General features: G+C 40.3%; 2 protein-coding genes across 2 annotated transcripts in view; one reads left to right on the top strand and one right to left on the bottom strand.

Annotated features, from left to right (window-relative positions):
* gpr155b (G protein-coupled receptor 155b) overlaps positions 1-7,624 on the top strand; it is a 29,731-nt gene extending 22,107 nt beyond the window's left edge. The window contains exon 20 of the mRNA XM_034184810.1: positions 6,942-7,624. Within this exon, the coding sequence (XP_034040701.1) occupies positions 6,942-6,990 (49 nt within the window). The 3' untranslated portion in view covers positions 6,991-7,624. The remainder of the gene's footprint in view (positions 1-6,941) is intronic.
* A 6,041-nt stretch (positions 7,625-13,665) lies between these two features.
* Positions 13,666-22,215, bottom strand: LOC117523328 (transmembrane protein 41A-B-like). Its single transcript, XM_034184811.1, has 5 exons — positions 21,941-22,215; positions 16,692-16,842; positions 15,458-15,619; positions 14,027-14,165; positions 13,666-13,955 (listed from the first exon to the last, which is right to left on the bottom strand). Exons 1-5 carry the CDS (start codon positions 22,087-22,089, stop codon positions 13,720-13,722), a joined length of 837 nt encoding a protein of 278 aa, XP_034040702.1. The 5' UTR covers positions 22,090-22,215; the 3' UTR covers positions 13,666-13,719.
* Between the last annotated feature and the right edge of the window lie 1,028 nt (positions 22,216-23,243).

Below are 23,243 nucleotides of genomic sequence, written 5' to 3' on the forward strand. Positions count from 1 at the left end.
GCTCTCACTGCGGTATTGTATCACTTCCTGTTCCGGAGCACAGCGGTGTTTTTCTGTATCTGTTAGCTGTTTAATCTGCGCAGTTAGATTGATCTAGTTATCTAGATTACGATTTGTTTCCCAGTGTAATCTTTACGTGCCTTAACTAAAGCACTCCTTCTGCTGAATCACCTCTAAATTATTTACACATTATTCACTTTGCGTGTTTTTAGGAATCCGCTAGCTTAGCGTAGCTACTAGCTCTTAGCCGATTTAGCATGGCGGCTTCTCCTGTCTCTCCCGCACTTTTCTGCTCTGGGTGTGAAATGTTTAGTTATTCCTCGGCCTCCTTTAGCAGTAATGGTACTTGTAATAAGTGTAGCTTATTTGTAGCTTTGGAGGCCAGGCTGGGCGAATTGGAGACTCGGCTCCGCACCGTGGAAAATTCTACAGCTAGCAAGGCCCCTGTAGTCGGTGCGGACCAAGGTAGCTTAGCCGCCGTTAGTTACCCCCTGGCAGATCCCGAGCAGCCGGGAAAGCAGGCCGACTGGGTGACTGTGAGGAGGAAGCGTAGCCCTAAACAGAAGCCCCGTGTACACCGCCAACCCGTTCACATCTCTAACCGTTTTTTCCCACTCGACGACACACCCGCCGAGGATCAAACTCTGGTTATTGGCGACTCTGTTTTGAGAAATGTGAAGTTAGCGACACCAGCAACCATAGTCAATTGTCTTCCGGGGGCCAGAGCAGGCGACATTGAAGGAAATTTGAAACTGCTGGCTAAGGCTAAGCGTAAATTTGGTAAGATTGTAATTCACGTCGGCAGTAATGACACCCGGTTACGCCAATCGGAGGTCACTAAAATTAACATTAAATCGGTGTGTAACTTTGCAAAAACAATGTCGGACTCTGTAGTTTTCTCTGGGCCCCTCCCCAATCGGACCGGGAGCGACATGTTTAGCCGCATGTTCTCCTTGAATTGCTGGCTGTCTGAGTGGTGTCCAAAAAATGAGGTGGGCTTCATAGATAATTGGCAAAGCTTCTGGGGAAAACCTGGTCTTGTTAGGAGAGACGGCATCCATCCCACTTTGGATGGAGCAGCTCTCATTTCTAGAAATCTGGCCAATTTTCTTAAATCCTCCAAACCGTGACTATCCAGGGTTGGGACCAGGAAGCAGAGTTGTAGTCTTACACACCTCTCTGCAGCTTCTCTCCCCCTGCCATCCCCTCATTACCCCATCCCCGTAGAGACGGTGCCTGCTCCCAGACTACCAATAACCAGCAAAAATCTATTTAAGCATAAAAATTCAAAAAGAAAAAATAATATAGCACCTTCAACTGCACCACAGACTAAAACAGTTAAATGTGGTCTATTAAACATTAGGTCTCTCTCTTCTAAGTCCCTGTTGGTAAATGATATAATAATTGATCAACATATTGATTTATTCTGCCTAACAGAAACCTGGTTACAGCAGGATGAATATGTTAGTTTAAATGAGTCAACACCCCCGAGTCACACTAACTGTCAGAATGCTCGTAGCACGGGCCGGGGTGGAGGATTAGCAGCAATCTTCCATTCCAGCTTATTAATTAATCCAAAACCCAGACAGAGCTTTAATTCATTTGAAAGCTTGTCTCTTAGTCTTGTCCATCCAAATTGGAAGTCCCAAAAACCAGTTTTATTTGTTATTATCTATCGTCCACCTGGTCGTTACTGTGAGTTTCTCTGTGAATTTTCAGACCTTTTGTCTGACTTAGTGCTTAGCTCAGATAAGATAATTATAGTGGGCGATTTTAACATCCACACAGATGCTGAGAATGACAGCCTCAACACTGCATTTAATCTATTATTAGACTCTATTGGCTTTGCTCAAAAAGTAAATGAGTCCACCCACCACTTTAATCATATCTTAGATCTTGTTCTGACTTATGGTATGGAAATAGAAGACTTAACAGTATTCCCTGAAAACTCCCTTCTGTCTGATCATTTCTTAATAACATTTACATTTACTCTGATGGACTACCCAGCAGTGGGGAATAAGTTTCATTACACTAGAAGTCTTTCAGAAAGCGCTGTAACTAGGTTTAAGGATATGATTCCTTCTTTATGTTCTCTAATGCCATATACCAACACAGTGCAGAGTAGCTACCTAAACTCTGTAAGGGAGATAGAGTATCTCGTCAATAGTTTTACATCCTCATTGAAGACAACTTTGGATGCTGTAGATCCTCTGAAAAAGAGAGCTTTAAATCAGAAGTGTCTGACTCCGTGGTATAACTCACAAACTCGTAGCTTAAAGCAGATAACCCGTAAGTTGGAGAGGAAATGGCGTCTCACTAATTTAGAAGATCTTCACTTAGCCTGGAAAAAGAGTCTGTTGCTCTATAAAAAAGCCCTCCGTAAAGCTAGGACATCTTTCTACTCATCACTAATTGAAGAAAATAAGAACAACCCCAGATTTCTTTTCAGCACTGTAGCCAGGCTGACAAAGAGTCAGAGCTCTATTGAGCTGAGTATTCCATTAACTTTAACTAGTAATGACTTCATGACTTTCTTTGCTAACAAAATTTTAACTATTAGAGAAAAAATTACTCATAACCATCCCAAAGACGTATCGTTATCTTTGGCTGCTTTCAGTGATGCCGGTATTTGGTTAGACTCTTTCTCTCCGATTGTTCTGTCTGAGTTATTCTCATTAGTTACTTCATCCAAACCATCAACATGTTTATTAGACCCCATTCCTACCAGGCTGCTCAAGGAAGCCCTACCATTATTTAATGCTTCGATCTTAAATATGATCAATCTATCTTTGTTAGTTGGCTATGTACCACAGGCTTTTAAGGTGGCAGTAATTAAACCATTACTTAAAAAGCCATCACTTGACCCAGCTATCTTAGCTAATTATAGGCCAATCTCCAACCTTCCTTTTCTCTCAAAAATTCTTGAAAGGGTAGTTGTAAAACAGCTAACTGATCATCTGCAGAGGAATGGTCTATTTGAAGAGTTTCAGTCAGGTTTTAGAATTCATCATAGTACAGAAACAGCATTAGTGAAGGTTACAAATGATCTTCTTATGGCCTCGGACAGTGGACTCATCTCTGTGCTTGTTCTGTTAGACCTCAGTGCTGCTTTTGATACTGTTGACCATAAAATTTTATTACAGAGATTAGAGCATGCCATAGGTATTAAAGGCACTGCGCTGCGGTGGTTTGAATCATATTTGTCTAATAGATTACAATTTGTTCATGTAAATGGGGAATCTTCTTCACAGACTAAAGTTAATTATGGAGTTCCACAAGGTTCTGTGCTAGGACCAATTTTATTTACTTTATACATGCTTCCCTTAGGCAGTATTATTAGACGGTATTGCTTAAATTTTCATTGTTACGCAGATGATACCCAGCTTTATCTATCCATGAAGCCAGAGGACACACACCAATTAGCTAAACTGCAGGATTGTCTTACAGACATAAAGACATGGATGACCTCTAATTTCCTGCTTTTAAGCTCAGATAAAACTGAAGTTATTGTACTTGGCCCCACAAATCATTGAAACATGGTGTCTAACCAGATCCTTACTCTGGATGGCATTACCCTGACCTCTAGTAATACTGTGAGAAATCTTGGAGTCATTTTTGATCAGGATATGTCATTCAAAGCGCATATTAAACAAATATGTAGGACTGCTTTTTTGCATTTACGCAATATCTCTAAAATCAGAAAGGTCTTGTCTCAGAGTGATGCTGAAAAACTAATTCATGCATTTATTTCCTCTAGGCTGGACTATTGTAATTCATTATTATCAGGTTGTCCTAAAAGTTCCCTAAAAAGCCTTCAGTTAATTCAAAATGCTGCAGCTAGAGTACTGACGGGGACTAGAAGGAGAGAGCATATCTCACCCATATTGGCCTCTCTTCATTGGCTTCCTGTTAATTCTAGAATAGAATTTAAAATTCTTCTTCTTACTTATAAGGTTTTGAATAATCAGGTCCCATCTTATCTTAGGGACCTCGTAGTACCATATCACCCCAATAGAGCGCTTCGCTCTCAGACTGCAGGCTTACTTGTAGTTCCTAGGGTTTGTAAGAGTAGAATGGGAGGCAGAGCCTTCAGCTTTCAGGCTCCTCTCCTGTGGAACCAGCTCCCAATTCAGATCAGGGAGACAGACACCCTCTCTACTTTTAAGATTAGGCTTAAAACTTTCCTTTTTGCTAAAGCTTATAGTTAGGGCTGGATCAGGTGACCCTGAACCATCCCTTAGTTATGCTGCTATAGACGTAGACTGCTGGGGGGTTCCCATGATGCACTGTTTCTTTCTCTTTTTGCTCTGTATGCACCACTCTGCATTTAATCATTAGTGATCGATCTCTGCTCCCCTCCACAGCATGTCTTTTTCTTGGTTCTCTCCCTCAGCCCCAACCAGTCCCAGCAGAAGACTGCCCCTCCCTGAGCCTGGTTCTGCTGGAGGTTTCTTCCTGTTAAAAGGGAGTTTTTCCTTCCCACTGTAGCCAAGTGCTTGCTCACAGGGGGTCGTTTTGACCGTTGGGGTTTTACATAATTATTGTATGGCCTTGCCTTACAATATAAAGCGCCTTGGGGCAACTGTTTGTTGTGATTTGGCGCTATATAAAAAAATTGATTGATTGATTGATTGATAAAACTTCAGAAATGACGTTAATTGAAATAAGTTGTCCGAAATTAGTTTGGTTAAAATTTTAACCACAAGTTAAAACTTTATGCCTCTGGATGACTTGGGTGATATTGCCAGCGCAGCCGTATGGGATCAAAAGAAACGATCTTTTTTGTTTTTTGTGACTGCTTCGCCTTTGTTTGCAAAGGATAGAGTAGTTTTTCTTGGAACAAGCTCTTCTCTGTTTGCAGAGGATAGAACTGTACATCTGCTACAAAACATTTAACAGGTAAAGCCCCTTTCACACCGGGGCTGCTCCCGGTTGCTCCCAGGTGCGTCATTATGACGACACCACGTGGAAGCAACTCAGTGCCGAGACGATGCAGCTTGGCGCCACAACAGCGCGAGGGCGCAAAGGAGGAAGCAAGTCGGGCGCCGAAAAATTAAACCTGTTTAATGTTTTAGGCGTCCTGTGCTCGACACAGAAAGAAAGTGGTTCCAGCGCAAGTCGGGGCAAAGAGGCGTTACCCAGTGTGTCTCGAAGCCAATTTATGATTCCTGCTGTGTTCCACTGTTCCTGCAGTATAAATCACGCAGGATTGTTTTTATACCGTGTACTTAATGCAGTAAAAACTACATGCTGAAGAAAAAAAATGCAGACTGATTGCCAGAAACATCCAGTAAAAAGTCCGGACATCTCTAGTTCACTCATGGACGTTCGTTCACGCGCACACATGTGAACAATTAAAAGAAAAATAAAGTCTGGCTGCAGGCATTAGTTCCTTGTTCTCTGCTCAAACTCTCACATCACAGTTAAAAAAAAAAAAAGGACAAAAATGGACATAAGTCCTGAGACAGGACATGTCAGCATCAAGTAGAATTCCAGACATCTCCACATTTGCTTGACGGTCCGTTCGCGCGCGTGCGTACGCATCTCGCGGTCAAAGGAGGAAAGAAAAGAAAAAAAAAATCGGTTGCAGGCAGTTAGTTCCTTTCTCTGCTCAGACTGTCTCATCACAGTTAAAAAAGGACATAAGTCCAGGACATGTCACCATCAAGTAGAACTCCAGACATCTCCACATTTGCTTGGGATGGTCTGTGCGCGCGCGCATCTCACGGTCAAGGGAGGAAAGATAAACTATAACAAAACTCAGAGCGCAGCCCTGCAGTTCAGCACAAGTAGAAGAGAAGTCAGAGTGCACAGTCTGTCTGCAGCCAAACTGAGCACTCTGACTTCTCTGTGCAGAGAACCTGCAGACTGTGTTCTCACCTCCTCTCTGCTCCCTGCTGCACGCACCTGACGCAGAAATTCCTGCGTCGTCATGACGCCACAGGGAGCAACTGGGAACAGCCCCGGTGTGAAAGGGGCTTACGTACTCAAATCTTTGATTTCAGACTTCATAAATGTTTCTAATTATTAAGCTTTGTTCACCACGCCTGCAAAAATATGTTAGCGGACCAAAATTTATCGGAAGATAATTAGTCCGCTGATGGTTTTCAGAGTTATCTGAAAAGCTAATCTGATAATGAAAACATTAGCTTTGATAATTAGTGGTTAGCAGATTAGTGGAACTGTGCCCACCACTGGTCAATATCCAACATAAATTTACAGACTTGAAGATCTAACAACACTTTGAAGACAACATGAGGCCAAAGGTTCATGATGCCGTGTCGGCCTGTCTCTTGGAGACACACATACTGAGTATGCTGGTTCTCAGTAATCTTACATCTGCAGAAAACAGGCCATTATTAACTTTTCATCACTTTCACATCATATTTGTCCATCTTACTGATGTTCAGTTAATTTGACAAACATTTTATGAATTTTCTAGCCATTTTTGACAAGAAAAAGGTTTCTGCCAGGAGTGAATTTAACACCAGACTAAAATATTTACTCCACTGATGAACTGTTGTATTATTGTGACGATTACAGTGAGAGGGTATCGATATTTAACTTGCGTACTTAAGTTATGTTTATGTAAACGCCCTCAGATGTCGACCTTCACTTACTGTATATTCAGAAACCCTGTTTATTTGTGAAGGACAACAAGACCACATATGTTGTTTATAGAGAAGCTTTACCACTGACATCCAGGCTAATTTTATTTGTCCATCCAATAAGGATGGGTGTCAATCTGCAAGTTCTAAATAATTTTTTAGATGTGCTTTATCTTTTATATCACAAGAAATCATTAAACCCTTCATTTATTTATTTATTTCATTTTCAGCTTCAGCTACTAACGTAAAATTCTTTCCACTCTTCCATTTTCTCCTCTTTATTAATCCACTTTATTCCTATTTTCTTTTCTTCTCCTCTCTGGCACCACCTAGTGGCTCAGGGGAGAGTGTGAGTGCTTCGACGGGTGAATCCTTCCTCTGATAATAACAGGTTTGGACCTGATAACGAGGCTGTGAGACATTCCCATCGGCCTCGGCGCCAACCTTCACATCACAACCTCCCCGTGGACCCGCGACAAAGAAATCACAGCGTCCAAACCCGCTGTCTCCCGCACGAGTCATGGAATCTGCACCAGAGTCAGTTTTACAATCCAGCTGAATCCTGCACCCAAACAGTTTTTAATTCCCAAACCGACACACAGACTGAGAACCAACACAGAGTGTTTATTCCATCGGAGCAGCCAGGAAACCAGCCTCCTCGTCTCCAACGTCCTCCTCATCTTCACTCTCATCTGGCATTTCGGGGAAGTGACCTGGTAGACTGGCTGGTGGAGCGCGGCCTGTGTGCCGGTCAAACCGAGGCCCAGCTGTACGCTGTTTGTCTTCAGCGGGGAGGAGTGTTGGAGCAGCGCACAGGTCAGCACGCCGTGTTTTACTGCTTCGCCCAGGACACAGGACAATCTCAGAATGTGTGCGAGGAGAGAGTGGCTGAGGAGACTTGAGGAGGAGGAGGCACGAAGCAGCAACTTGAAGGTCAGTCCTGCAGGTCGGCTTGGCAGTTTGATTGGCAGGTTTATTTACTGTTGCTGCACAGCGTCAAATAGAAACACGGGAGCTGTTTCATGTTTTATATGCTCAGTCATAAAATCGACGTGTTGTCATTTCTGTCTGTGGGGTGAACGAAGTCATTCCTGCACCAAATTAAGTCTCTGTTTCAGCTTCCTTTTTTTGCGGGGGGGGGGGGGGGGGGGGGGTCATCAGCATTTCCCTTATAGCTGCAACAAATTGAAAAGTTTAAAATTTTTAATATATGTAGCGTTTTGCATGGAACAATCTAGAATATCCCGTTGTCATACTGTGTTCAATGTACTGCAGAAGTTGGAATGCGAAACTACATCGTTTTCAGTCTTTTTGCATCAGGTGCACTTTTGGGGAGTGGGGCGTTGGTGTGTTACTTTTGTACGAAAAAGTGCTTGTCAAGAGACGTTTTTCACTTAAATGTAGAACTATAAAAGCAGAAAAAGCACAAGAGGTATGATAACGTTCTGTTAGACCAAAAGGTTTGATCGCGCCGTGCTGGTAACGTTTTGGAGAATGATGTCAAACACGAAAGGCGGACTGCAGAGACATTTTTCCAAGTTAACAGCTTGGAATCCTGACCTCTAGTGGTGTTTCCTTTTGACAATTTTCCAGTTGTAAATCAAAATGTCAAAGTTCCCAGTTTCCTATGAATGCAACACACCATCAACTCCTGAAGGTATTATTCTTATTATTTAATCATGTCACAGCATAGCCTTGTTGTACAAATGGCCACAATAGCTAATTTAGTCTCTGCTCGTGGGCGTGTTGGTGGCAAAGTTGAGCATTTGTCAATTTAAAGTGGGTGATTTATGTGAAGTAGGTGTCTTTAGAAATTAAAATGTTGGTACCTGAAATAGATCCTACCAGTCGCTGGATATTAACTGAAAAACAAACAAACAACAACATAATCCAGTGAATAAGAAGGTGCCAGCGCAATAAAACAAAGTCATTCGCAATAGATCGAAATGAAGCACCTCCACCTGGGAGGAGACCCTGGGGAAGACCCAGGACTAGGTGGAGAGATTATATCTCCACACTGGCCTGGGAATGCCTCAGGATCCCCCAGTCAGAGGCGGTCAGTGTGGCACGGGAGAGGGAAGTGTAGGGTTCCCTGCTAGAGCTGTTGCCCCCGTGACCCGAATCCGGAAAACCAGTTGAAGATGAGTGAGGCAAATGAAGCACTAATGTTTTTAGAAACTTCAGTTCCAACACTTTACCACTCACTTTTGTCAAAAGAAAGAAATGAAATACTGAAATATGGAGCATGTTTGCCATGAACCCCCTGTATGACGTAACAAAGGGTAGTGCTACTAATCTCTGTAGAGTTTGTCACCGCCCAGTGGTCATGTTAGATCATGACAGTTTCCACTTTCTTCTATTTATTTTCTAAATTTCAGGTGTATTTGACTTGAGCTTGTTCTTATTTGGTGCGTTTTGATTTGTTGATCATTTCATCACAAAGTCAAGCTAATACCTGGAGATGCTGTTTTGTATTTGATGGTGAACGAGTCGCTCTGAGGCAGACGAGACTTTGATAGCATTTTTCTTTACCGCAGCCACACATCTGATTCCTAACGACGTCTTGAGTGTATGAAGGAAGAATATAATGCATCCGACAGAGTCATTGTCAGTGTGGTGTTAACTGATGTGACATTTCAGTGACATGTTACGAATGAGCACGCTAACTTTCCTCGCTAACGGTCGACTGTGTTTTGAATCATCTGAGGACACGAAATCATCTTGACTCCACCTGTTATTTGATTTATTGCACGTTTAATGCATGACAGCAGAATAAGCTGCTCAGCACTCCTTTTGCACTGACAATGTTCTATAAAAAAAAATAAAATACACACACGTAACTCACTGAAATAAACACGAGTTCTCTTGGTGTAATTGTGTCGCTGCTATTTATAGAGTTTCAACAATTGTAATGTTAAAGGAGTCAGAGGGTTTGGATGAATTACCACAAGCTGCTTTTCAGCATTCCCACACAAATCACGTTTAGTGTTACATTCAATAAAACTGATGCTTTTTCTGGCAGAGTTAAAAAAAAAATCATCTTGTGGAGATTTTAAGAACCCTAAAGTGAGAAATTTGACTCCATGTATTTGCATGAGGCTGACTGAATCATTGTTTTTGCTGTAAAACAGTCATATATGCTACTGCTACTTAAACTGACTTTAAACAGGTTTGGTTTTAGATGCAAATCTCTAAATCAAACTCACTAGCACTTAGAATAATAATTTCATTATGGATTAATCTGGGTTTTTTTGTTGTTGTTTTGTTTTATTAATCATCAAGCCTATAAAATACCTGCAAGTAAAATTCAATTTGCTACAGTCTAAGAAACTTGGTGAATTAAATTTACTATTTATTCTGTATTTTCTAAATTTATGAAAATAAATAATTACAAAAATTTTGAAAATTTAAAAAAAAAAAGATTAAAGTCTCTTGTGGGAGAAGCTGGAATCATTTGGTTTCAGCTGTATTATGACAGTTTGTCGCTTCATGTTTCTGCTCATTTGTGTGTCGTTTCCAGGTTGGTGGTGTGTTGAGGAAGTTTGCAATCAATGCACACACAATATAAGCCCAGAAAAGGACACTCATGTGAAACTGCGACTGAAATAATGCAAATAATTCAATGTTAAACAAACAAAATCAAGTGACTTTATAGATTCAGTGGTTAGATTTGTGACAAAATTCACTGAATATTAATTATTCCTGAAACACGTTCGGATCATTTGGTGACTCCTGAAAACATTTTTTTCCTGTTATTCCTCACAAACTGCCCAGAAGTGTTTACAATTCACACAACCCATATGACGTTTGTCGTTTGCAGATTATTTTTTGTTTTTTGTTTTGAATGGAGTGTAAAAAGTGTTTGTGTGTATGAACAGCTTTGTCAAATGTGTGCAGTGAGTGATTTTTAAATATGTGATGAAAGGCACAAATAAATGGATTTGCATCCAAACTCTTGTTGGTGTGAAATTATAGTTAAAAATCTTTCCGTAATGAGTCTCAATACACAAAAAAAACTTCGAGTCCAAACAGGAAAACCAAACAGTACCGATTTTTCTGCATGATATGTAAAAAAGGAATAAAGTTTCTAAAAATTAGGAAAAAAATTATGAAGGTGAGTGGACAATATGTTAATATGACTATAAATTTCTTATTTTATTCTGAGCGTGTGTGTGTGTGTGTGTGTGTGTGAATGCAAACCAGTTCCATAAAAAACAAAATGTGTGTAAATCTTTTTGACAGCAATGACATTTATTTAAAATATCAAATAATTCCATAAAGATTAAAGGTGACAGAATGTTTAAAAAAAGGTCTTTGGAACATGAGCTCAATAAGACTTGAAAACAAATTAAAACATTTTAAACATTCACCACTTCATACATTTTGTGCAAATGTTACATTGTCAAAAACAAATAACCACATTTTAAACATACAAACAGGATCTTTGACAGTTTAGCTTTTACAGTAACCATAAAAACCCTGAACTTCATCACTACAAAGTACAAAATTTAACAATAAAATAATCTGCAAAATGCATTTTTCAGTTAAGACGCCATCTTTTTTTCCACCTGAGTGATACTTTAATGCTGCAGCTGTTTTAAGACTATTCCTTAAAGATTACTCCGTAAAAATTAGACTCATTAAATTCTTACTATTTGTAAGTGACTTTCTTCATAAAAAAAAAAATAAAAAAATAGAATGCTCATTTTCTGACAGGTTAAGGCACTGTACGCATGTTTGCATTGATAAAAGCAAAAAATGTTTTAATATTTTTAAATTAATAATAATAAATTTAATAAAATTCTATTATTTCAAACACTGAAAGACAAAATGACAGAACCAAAATCTTGTGGCAAAAAAAAAAAAAAAAACTAGAGCACTGCGCTCATAGAGCACAAACCTCCTCCCAGTCATTTTTACCTTAGAAAAAAAATTTGAAGCTCAAAGTTTTGTTAGAAGTGGCTTCTCATAAGCTAAAATAATATATAATCCCTTTTCTCTTGTTTAGAAATTAATAAAATATCAAATGACAATGATCTGTTTTACGCATTATGGAAAACAATGAATGTTTTATCATTCACGCAATAGTAAGAATATTTCATTTGGTGAAAGATGAGCCTCACTGGATGGAACATTCCATCTTTCACCAAATGAAATATTCTCACCATTGCACTCATAAACATTCAATTTTTGTAATGTGGAGTTGGGTCAGGAAATGCATCCAGTGTAAAATTTCTGCCAAATCAACGAAAGGAGAATCCTGAAGGAACTTACTGAGCTACAGTTTTATGTAAAAGTTTGGGCACCAATGATGATTTCCATGATTTTCCTTTATAAATCATTGGTTGGTTGGATCAGCAATTTCAGTTAAATATATAGCAGACAAACAGTGATATTTGAGAAGTGAAATGAAGTTTATAGGACTTACAGAAGGTGTGCAATAATTCTTTAAACAAAATTAGGCAGGTGCATAAATTTGGGCACCTCAACAGAAAAATAGATCAATATTTAGTAGATCCTCTTTTTGCAGAAATAACAGCCTCAAAACACTTCCTATAGCTTCCAATGAGAGTCTGGATTCTGGCTGAAGGTATTTTGGACCATTCTTCTTTACAAAACATCTCAGATTTGTTGGTTTCTGAGTATGGACAGCCCACATAAAATCACATGACAGATTTTTATAATATTCAGGTCTGGGCTGAGATGGCCATTCCAGAACGTTGTACTTGTTCCTCTGCATGTTGAGCAGATTTTGTGTTTAGGGTCGTTGTCTTGTTGAAATGTCCAGCCCTGGTGCAACTTCCAACTTTGTCACTGATTCATGAACATTGTTCTCAAGAATCTGCTGATATTGACTGGAATTCATGTCACCCTCAAGTTTAACAAGATGCCCAGTACCTGCACTGGCCACACAGCCCCACAGCATTATGGAACCACCTCCAAATTTTACTGTAAGTAGCAAGTGTTTTTCTTGGAATGCTGTGTTATTTTTCAGTCATGCGTATCGCCCCTTGTTATGTCTAAATAACTCAATTTTAGTTTCATCAGTCCACAGCGCCTTATTCCAAAATGAAACTGTCTTGTCCAAATGTGCTTTAGCATACTTCAAGCGACTCTGTGGCATTTATGCAGAAAAGGCTTCATCTGTATTACAGCATCATACAGCATCACTTTGTGCAAAGTGTGCTGTATAGTTGAACGATGCACAGAGACACTATCTGCAGCAAGATCATGTTGTAGGTCTTTGGAGCAGGTCTGTGGGTTGACTATTACTGTTCTCACCATTCTTCGCTTCAGCTTATCTGAGATTTTTCTTGGCCTGCCACTTCTGGCCTTAACTAGTACTGCGCCTGTGGTCTTCCATTTCCTCACTATGTTTCTCACAGTGGAAACTGACAGCTGAAATCTCTGAAATAGCTTTTTGTATCCTTCCCCTAAACCATGATGTTGAACAATCTTTTTCAGGTCATTTCAGAGTTGTTTAGAGGCTCCCATGTTGCCACTCATTAGAAGAGATGCAAAGAGGAGAAACATTTGCAAATGGCCAACTTTAAATACACTTTCTCATGAATGGAAACCATTTTTGTGTTCCAATAATTAGTGCTAAATGTATTCAAATTAATAAAATGACAAGGGTGCCCAAATTTATGCACCTGCCTTATTTTTTAAATAATTATTGCACACTTTCTGTAAATACTAGAAACTTTATTTCACTTCTCAAATATCAGTGTGTTTGTCTGCTATATGATATATTTAACTGAAATTTTTTGATCTAGACAACCAATGATTTATAAAGGAAAATCATGAAAATTATCAGGGGTGGCCAAACTTTTGCATACAACTGTGTGTGTGTGTGTATATATATATATATATATATATATATATATATATATATATATATATATATATATATATATATATATATAAAATATGCTGGCATTATGAGCCAGCAGACAAAATCCTGTTGTGCTTTACTTCAGATTCAAGCATTTAAGTAAGTGCAAAAAAAAAAAGTATTCTACAATTAGAAAATGCCTCAAAAAAAGTAATAATTTTTGAGGTTTTTGCATTCGGAGTCACAAATCCCGCGCCAGCTCCATTTTCTCTGGAATCATCGTCTCTTCCACTCCTGCTTACTTGCAGCTGGACTGGGTCCATTGCTCTCCATGCTGTCTACCTTGAGGTGCGCTTTGCCGTAGTGTTTGATCAGTGCGCCAGGGACGAGCGCGGCGAAGGCGATGGCCAGGAGCTGAGCCAATGTCCCCCAGGAAAAGATGTCATCCATGGAGGTGATCTGGGAGAGGATGCAGCCGGTCCGAACACAGATGAAGTTGTAGGGGATCAGACCTGGTGAGAGAGCGGCGGGTGAGTGACTGCAGCATTTTTGGAGTCGCGTGTCTGTTTGTGTGCAACCTCACCTATGAGCACTGAGAAGAAGAAAATGGAGATAGGGATGCCGAGGACAGGACAGGTGATGTTAAGGAACCAGTTAGGAGTCATAGGGAAGAAACGGAGGAAAAGGAGGAAGAAGAACAAACTGCTACGATTCTCCTCCACCTGACAGAGAGAGGGATTAAGCAAAGGAGGGAAATTGTAGGAAAAGAGGAGATGGAGAAGGAAATGAGGGGGGAAGTGCAAGATGATGATGGGATACAATGACCGGTTCTTTACCATCAACAAATAATCAGGTGGAATGTTGTTTAGTACGTACTTTATGGACAAGGAGGAGGATCTTGAATTGAAAACAAAACCTCTTATATAACATTCACTTCAACTTTGATCCCAATCACCAGTCTTTGATCCTGAACTTTGATTCAGATCACTTGTCTTTGATCCTAACTGCCTTGATCCCTTGATGAAAAAAAAGGTAAAAGCGGTAACAATCCAGGAAGGATCCACCCCTTGAAACTGGCACCAAAATTTAACAGGTTCTTCTTGACCAACGACCTTCTTCGTAATTAAATTTTACTCAAATCCATTTTCGTCCTTTTGAGATGTCTTGCTGACTTGCAGTCAAATGACAACATAGTATATAACCTCTGTGAAAGAAGCAATACTTTAAAAACTAGAGCACTGCACTCAGAGCGCAAACCTCCGTCAGTACTAGTTTCCAATTCCACCAATTTTTACCTTGGAAAAATTTTATGGTCAGAGTCCCATTAGAAGTGGGTTTTCATAAGCTAAAATATAAACAAAATATAGATCAAAAGGGCTTTTCAATGTTAAAATCAAATATCCGCTAAATCTGCAATGCAGATCAGATGCAGATCAAACTTAACGTATTCACTGAGTGCCAGTTTGCACCTCACTGTCACAACTGAGTGATTGAGATGCTTTTGATTGCGATATAATGCAAAATATACACCAAATGGGCTTTTCAATATTAAATTCAAATGTCCACATAATCTACAATCCAAATCCGATCCAGATCAAACTTTGTCAGGCAATAAAGGATACCATCCTACATAATCTCAAATATGAAAGAGAAATTGAGTTATGAAGTTTTGAATATCCGTTCAATGTTAAAGATAGGGATTTTTCCTTATTTTGACCTATGACATTGAAAATTTAATCAGCTTTTGCCTATCAGGATATGAATCTTCAGTAAAAATTTCATAATATAAACATAACCTCCGCCCAACCTCACTGGCGGAGGTAATAATTGAGATAAAGTCATAATTATAAAATAATACACAGTCACCATATCAATCACCAGTCCAAACCAAATTTTAACAGACTAAATTTTACAAAGACATACAATTGGGATCAAAGTTTGGTGCCTTTGTAGAAATAGCAATGAAATGTATACTATGTGAACAGGAGGAGGAGTCATGAGTGGCCACGCCTACCTTCCCCTGCAGCAGAGCCACCTTCTCTGGGAAAAGCTGAACCACGTACTGCTTTCCAAACACAGAGGACAGCAGAAAGCAGAGGGTGGAGCCTGAGGTGGCGAGCACACACGCCAACAGCAAACCCAACCACGGGCCGAATATCGCCCCGGCTAACAAGTTCTGGACACACAGATCAAAGGAGGGGCTCTTCAAATCAATGTGCAAAAACTTCAGCATTAGCCATTAAAGTAAAAAAAAGTCTTCACTCAAACCAAAATTGGCAGATCGTCAATGGATTAAAAATTTAGAGGTGTGACTCTACATAGCTGCCACATGGTGGCACCACATAAGAGGATAAAAGCACACACCTTACGGCTGTCACTTTTTGCTTGCAGTCGAGACCGCAGCTTTGGAATTATTCCACATCTGGATTTGGCACAGGTTTTACACCGGATGTCCTTATTGAATGGAGTAAAATGAATCCTCACAACACCAGCAGGGGGCAGTGAATGTGTAATTCAGCATGAATTTTTAAAATCATTCTATTACGAAACACTGGCAGCAGTAATCAGAGCTAAATCACTGAGATGAGATCTAGCTCCCATGATGCTTTGCAACCTCACTAATAATGAAACTGGATTCAGATTCAGCACATCAATTAAATAATCCAAATGGTTTGAGAGATTTTACACAAATTTAAGTCTGCGTTTGTCAAAGCTAAAAGGCAAATATCTGCACTGGATTATTCACATGCAACTCCAACATTCCTGGGAAAAAATGTACTTAAACACATTAAAAAAAACTACACAGATTAGATTTAGAGCAAACAAAGTGACTAATTTTGAAATAAACATGAATGAATATATTTTCTGATGTCTGATTCTGTTTTTTCTCTCTGTTTGAGGTGTGGCTCCATCCAGAGATGGGAGTGGGTGTCTTCTTCTGCAGGCCTCCTGTCCTGTGCACCAGCATGGGCTCCCAAAATTTCCTGTATGTTTGTATTATCAGCTGTGTCTATAGCATGGCCCAAGCAGAGGGTCACCCCTTTGAGTCTGGTCTGCTTGAGGTTTCTTCCTCAAATCATCAGAGGGAGTCTATGTGCTTGCTCTAGGGGTTAGTAAGGTTATACCTTACTTGTGTGAAGCGCCTTGAAGCAACTTTGTTGTGATTTGGCGCTATATAAATGAAATTAAATTTTAAAAAAAAGGAAATGAATGTGTGAGAGTGCTTCCCGCTGTGGCATCATGCTCACCAGGAAGGAAGAACCGGGAATGGCGAAGGACTGTTTGTAGATGTAGGCACTGCAGTACAGCAGCAGAACGTAGCCGTAATGTTCTCGTTTGTAGTACTTCAATAGCTCTGCGAGCTCCCGCAGTTCATCCAGGTCCGACGGGAACTTCAGCCTCAACGGGGAGAAAAACAAAATAAAACATCTGAGTGCATACGGCAGTCATATGAAACAAAATTTTAAATTTGGTCAAGATTTCAGGTTAAAGTCCAACAGTTCTACATTTAAGAATGTAGGCATCCACATGTTGAAAGCCAAATTCAGAGATTGGCTGCTGTGGGTGGGGGCGTGGCAATTAGCAGCTCCTTTTCACATAATGGGACAGCCATAGAAACAGGCCGTTCCTGCGAGAGCACGTGGTAATTTTGTCCACAAACTTGATGTTATGTTTGACATTCTTCCTCCTGAACTTTGATCAAGATTATTCATCTTTGATCCTGATGGCTTGTCTTTGATCCAGAGCTTTGCCATCTTTGCTCCTAAACTTTAGAAACACTGATCCTATTCACTTGCATTTGATCATAATAATTTATAATTTATTAATTTATATAGCGCCAAATCACGACAAAGTCGCACCAAGGCGCTTCATATAATTCACAACAACACAAATTAATCTAAATTCAAAATTAAAAGCAAGAAAAGCACAGTTAAAAGATAAAACGCAGTAGAATAAAAAGAAATTACAAAGCAAACACAAACATTAAAAAATTAATGATAAGACAGTCTAAAAAAGTGGGTCTTCAGTCTTGATTTAAAAATCTCCACCGTGTCAGACTGCCAAATAACAGCAGGTAGATCATTCCAAAGACCCGGACCACGGTAGGAAAAGGCTCTATACCCCACATACTTTGTTCATCCTCGGAACACACAGAAGCCCTGCGCCCTGCGAACGCAAAGGCCTCACAGGTACGTAGGGCTTAACCAAGTCCGCCAAGTAGGAAGGCGCCAGTCCATGAACAATTTTATAAACCAACAATAAAACTTTAAAATCCAATCTGGCAGAAACCGGTCGCCAATGAAGGGATGCCAGAATGGGAGTAATGATCAGAAGCTTCATATGACTTTGATCCAGATCCATTTTGCAGCCATAGAAACATGTTGTTACCTTGAGACCATGTGGTACTTTAGTCCACAAAAATGATCTTTTCAATGACATCCTGACTGTACATCTTTGATCCTAATCATTTTTGATTCTGTGGATTGCCCCATTGATCCTAAACTCCGATAACTTTAATCATATTCACCTGCATTTGATCAAAAACGTTGATCCCAAATGTGTCTTTGATCAAGATATCTGACCCCATCATCTGTCTTTGATCCTAAATGTGATCCCGGTTGCCTGCCTTTGATCCTTTGATTCCACAGCCATAGAAACAGGCTGTTCCCCTGAAACCATGTGTTATGTTTGTCTATAAAATGTATCTTCTGTATAACATTCTTGATCCTGAAGTTTGATCCAGATTACTTATCTTTGATCCTGATCATTTGACTTTAAACTTGAGCTTTGCCATCTTTGGTTCTAAACTTTGATAAGTTTGATCGTATTTGCCCACCCGTGATCCTGATTGCCTGTCTTTGGTCCTAAACTGTGATCACAATTGGATGTCTTTGATCCGGAAACCTGACCCATATCATCTGCCTTTGATCCTCTGCAATCCAGACTGTCTGCCTTTGATCCTGTGGTTCTGATCGCATTGATCCCTTAATTAAAAAGATCGAAGCAGTAATAAGGATCAAAGAAATCCAAATCAAGGATCAAAAACTAAAGGGTCCACCAAAACGTCTACTTGTGCCAAGGCCAACTGTTTTTAAGACACCTATGCTAAATGTGAACATGTTAATTAAGTGACAAGAACTTAAGAAATCTTTCCTCATCTGCACTTTGTTTTGATTTAAGGTGGCCAGTAATTAAACCATTACTTAAAAAGCCATCACTTGACCCAGCTATCTTAGCTAATTATAGGCCAATCTCCAACATTCCTTTTCTCTCAAAAATTCTTGAAAGGGTAGTTGTAAAACAGCTAACTGATCATCTGCAGAGGAATGGTCTATTTGAAGAGTTTCAGTCAGGTTTTAGAATTCATCATAGTACAGAAACAGCATTAGTGAAGGTTACAAATGATCTTCTTATGGCCTCAGACAGTGGACTCATCTCTGTGCTTGTTCTGTTAGACCTCAGTGCTGCTTTTGATACTGTTGACCATAAAATTTTATTACAGAGATTAGAGCATGCCATAGGTATTAAAGACACTGTGCTGCGGTGGTTTGAATCATATTTATCTAATAGATTACAATTTGTTCATGTAAATGGGGAATCTTCTTAACAGACTAAGGTTAATTATGGAGTTCCACAAGGTTCTGTGCTAGGACCAATTTTATTCACTTTATACATGCTTCCCTTAGGCAGTATTATTAGACGGCATTGCTTAAATTTTCATTGTTACGCAGATGATACCCAGCTTTATCTATCCATGAAACCAGAGGACACACACCAATTAGCTAAACTGCAGGATTGTCTTACAGACATAAAGACATGGATGACCTCTAATTTCCTGCTTTTAAACTCAGATAAAACTGAAGTTAATGTACTTGGCCCCACAAATCTTAGAGACATGGTGTCTAACCAGATCCTTACTCTGGATGGCATTACCCTGACCTCTAGTAATACTGTGAGAAATCTTGGAGTCATTTTTGATCAGGATATGTCATTCAAAGCGCATATTAAACAAATATGTAGGACTGCTTTTTTGCATTTACGCAATATCTCTAAAATTAGAAAGGTCTTGTCTCAGATTGATGCTGAAAAACTAATTCATGCATTTATTTCCTCTAGGCTGGACTATTGTAATTCATTATTATCAGGTTGTCCTAAAAGTTCCCTGAAAAGCCTTCAGTTAATTCAAAATGCTGCAGCTAGAGTGCTAACAGGGACTAGAAGGAGAGAGCATATTTCACCCATATTGGCCTCTCTTCATTGGCTTCCTGTTAATTCTAGAATAGAATTTAAAATTCTTCTTCTTACTTATAAGGTTTTGAATAACCAGGTCCCATCTTATCTTAGGGACCTCATAGTACCATATCACCCCAATAGAGCGCTTCGCTCTCAGACTGCAGGCTTACTTGTAGTTCCTAGGGTTTGTAAGAGTAGAATGGGAGGCAGAGCCTTCAGCTTTCAGGCTCCTCTCCTGTGGAACCAGCTCCCAATTCAGATCAGGGAGACAGACACCCTCTCTACTTTTAAGATTAGGCTTAAAACTTTCCTTTTTGCTAAAGCTTATAGTTAGGGCTGGATCAGGTGAACCTGAACCATCCCTTAGTTATGCTGCTATAGACTTAGACTGCTGGGGGAGTCCCATGATGCACTGAGTGTTTCTTTCTCTTTTTGCTCTGTATGCACCACTCTGCATTTAATCATTAGTGATTGACCTCTGCTCCCCTCCACAGCATGTCTTTTTCCTGGTTCTCTCCCTCAGCCCCAACCAGTCCCAGCAGAAGACTGCCCCTCCCTGAGCCTGGTTCTGCTGGAGGTTTCTTCCTGTTAAAAGGGAGTTTTTCCTTCCCACTGTCTCCAAGTGCTTGCTCACAGGGGATCGTTTTGGCCATTGGGGTTTTTACGTAATTATTGTATGGCTTTTGCCTTACAATATAAAGCGCCTTGGGGCAACTGTTTGTTGTGATTTGGCGCTATATAAATAAAATTGATTGATTGATTGATTGATTGATGAGGTGTTAATTAAATTTGTATGACTTGATTTGCTGGACTGAGCCAATATTGTTTAATATAATTCCATGAGCATCAAAAACAAATGTCTATGAATGGATGAAGGGTCATAACATCATTTCTTAAAGCTACAGCACCTGAAACTTTAAAAATAAAACTATTTCTAATCCTTTAAAAGCCAAACAAATATAATTTTGCAGCACTTAAATTGCAGTGTGCTTGTTTCGGTGTGGTGGGTAACGAGATCTGTTTGTTTGAGGCATTAAAAATAGCCGTCACAGACTTGAGCAGCGAGGAGGAAGACACTCGTAAGAACTCGCGCACTCCAAAATCCCCCGCCTGAAACTCAAGACGAGGCCTCCCTCTGCCACCTGCTCTGACATTCAGCATTCTGGTTTCTTATTGGACAGCGGATAAACATGCCGTTACGTCACTGGTCAGCAGGCCTGTGATGATGTGTGTGTTGGGATATGTGATGCTGTTGGGATGTGCGAACAGTTTTAAAGTGGGAAAGAACATATTAAAACCGACTGTCACAAGTTTGGGTCACAGACCTGAAAGGACGTGGAACTGAGGGGAGTTTCTGAAACATTATGACATAGAGGACATATGATCATGACAAAGCGCCAAGTTCTTCTGGGTCCATAAAGTCCATAGCACCATAACCACCTGCTGATTTTGCACTCACTGATTTGGCAACCACCCAGACAGACAACCAGTTCATCCCTACTTCTGGAAAATAACCATCTATCTCCTGCAGCCAGGTGAAACGTGAGCGTCCCCTTGGCCTGCTCCAGCCCCTGGGGTCTTCAACACTTAGGCACCTGCGTTCTGGATCAAACACAGAGATGCGCTCCACATGGCCAAAATGTTGAAGGTGATGCTCCCTCACACTGCAAGTGATCCTCCTCATCTTAGTCTCACTAAGTAACTATTTGTTTGATGCGAAGTCATTCCAGTGGTCCACAAGGATCCTACAACAAGACCTGGTACCAAAGACATCCAGTTGGCCATCAGCCTGTACAACTCCTCACTTAGGGGGAGGAGGAGTAACAGGAAGACAGAGGTCAGGAATGAGAGCAACAGTAATAGCCAGTAAACCAGTATTGATCAGTATGTCTGGTATTTATGTTGTGTATTTATATTTATATTTGCAAACTATTTTTCTTTTTTGCTTTCACTTTTGATACTCTGTGTGCTTCTTACCCTGTATGCTGCTGGAACCTCAGTTTCCCTGAGGGAGTCTTCCCAATGGATCAATAACGTTCTATCTAAACCAGTCTCTAATCTAAGTCACTGTTTTAGCATTCAAGTCTCACAACCGTACAATAAGATGAGAAGCATCAGGACTTTAAACACCTGGACCTTCATTCTCCTGTCAAGATGTCAGCATCACCAAACACTGACCTTGTGACTCCATACGCTCTTCCCACAGTGGTGAAGCTTTATTTTAGAACGCTTAAGCCTGGCCTTGTTTTTAAAAGCCGTCTACCTGTACTCCTGGACCGGCCGGGGGTTGTTGTCGTCATCCTCAGGGACCGGTGGAAGGTGCTTTGGTCCTGGTGGGAGATGAATGGACAGCAGGTAGAGGTAGAGGGTCGCTGCCGCCACGACGACCACAAACACAGCTGCAGAGCGCATGCTGCCGGACGAACAACCGCTCGGGCTTAACTGAACGACAGCGGGGAAACACAAAGGACGCCACTGAAATAAAGTTTGTGACTCAGCTGGGTGACGACCAAGAACCAAACTGCAGCTGACGGGGAGCAGAGAGAGTGCAGGCGGGGCAGAGAGAGAGAGAGAGAGAAGAGGCCCCGCTGACATGGTGACTATCAGGTAACAACAACAACAAAATCCCCCTGAAATCATCCACATCCTGCAACACGTCGGCCAGAAAACCTCTCAAACCCTGCTTTTGTTTCAGTATTTGCCCTTCTGTCAAATTACTTTAGCACATTAGGTACAACTGATCTCACACACACGTGGGTTGGTGTTTTTTTTTTTTGAGAGAGAGAGAGAGAGGTCCTGTATCTTGTACTCTGGTGCACCTTATTTACCAAAAATATAATCATGCAATTAATAATAATAATTATAATAGCTATTTCTGCAGGACGTTCACAGGAATAAAGCAATAAACAAAATAAATTCCAATAATGAAAGAATAAATAAAAACTGCACTGCAATAATGCGCAAAAAATCCAAAATTGAAGAGCTGTTAAGACAGAAAAATAGTGCGATTTATACACTGCTGCGACTTACACTCAAGGAAATGTGCAATTTACTGCCCCTTACCAAAAACCAAACCATTATTTTCCTCATTTTGGGTTTATTAAAGGTCACGTGAGAAGCAGATCTGGGGCCCTCACAGACAGTGCCCATCTTGTGAAAAGGCCCCTAAAATGGGTCATACAGCACTTTTTATACAATGTGGCCATTTACAGTGGGTGTGGTTTAGTCTCACATTTCTAATGTTACTGGCTCTCACCAACAGGGGGAGCCCTCCCTTTATCTGTAACTTGTACGTACTTGGTGGAAGTGAAACTTAACTCTCCTTGAAACTTTAAACCAGTTTCCAGGCACTTTTAAACAGGCAACTAAAGCAAACACTGGATCACTAACGTAAAATAAGGAATGAGTGTAGATATTATCTAACAATCATGAAAAGTAAATTAATCTATTAGTTTGTGATGCCATCACAAAATGTGCCACATTTTCATGACCTTATCGTAAATTCATTTTGTGACGATATCACGAAATGCGGAGTGAAGCGTGGGGGGGGGGGAGGAGCTCTGTTG

This window comes from Thalassophryne amazonica, chromosome 13 (assembly GCF_902500255.1).
Source record: "Thalassophryne amazonica chromosome 13, fThaAma1.1, whole genome shotgun sequence".
Classification (NCBI taxonomy): domain Eukaryota; kingdom Metazoa; phylum Chordata; class Actinopteri; order Batrachoidiformes; family Batrachoididae; genus Thalassophryne; species Thalassophryne amazonica.

Coding starts and splice junctions, on each gene's coding strand:
- LOC117523328 (XM_034184811.1), bottom strand. CDS start 22,089: ATGCGCTCTGCAGCTGTGTTTGTGGTCGTCGTGGCGGCAGCGACCCTC. Junction 15,620..16,691: donor TTCCCGGTTCTTCCTTCCTG/GTGAGCATGATG, acceptor CTGTGTGTCCAG/AACTTGTTAGCCGGGGCGAT. Junction 14,166..15,457: donor TGGCTCTGCTGCAGGGGAAG/GTAGGCGTGGCC, acceptor TCTCTCTGTCAG/GTGGAGGAGAATCGTAGCAG.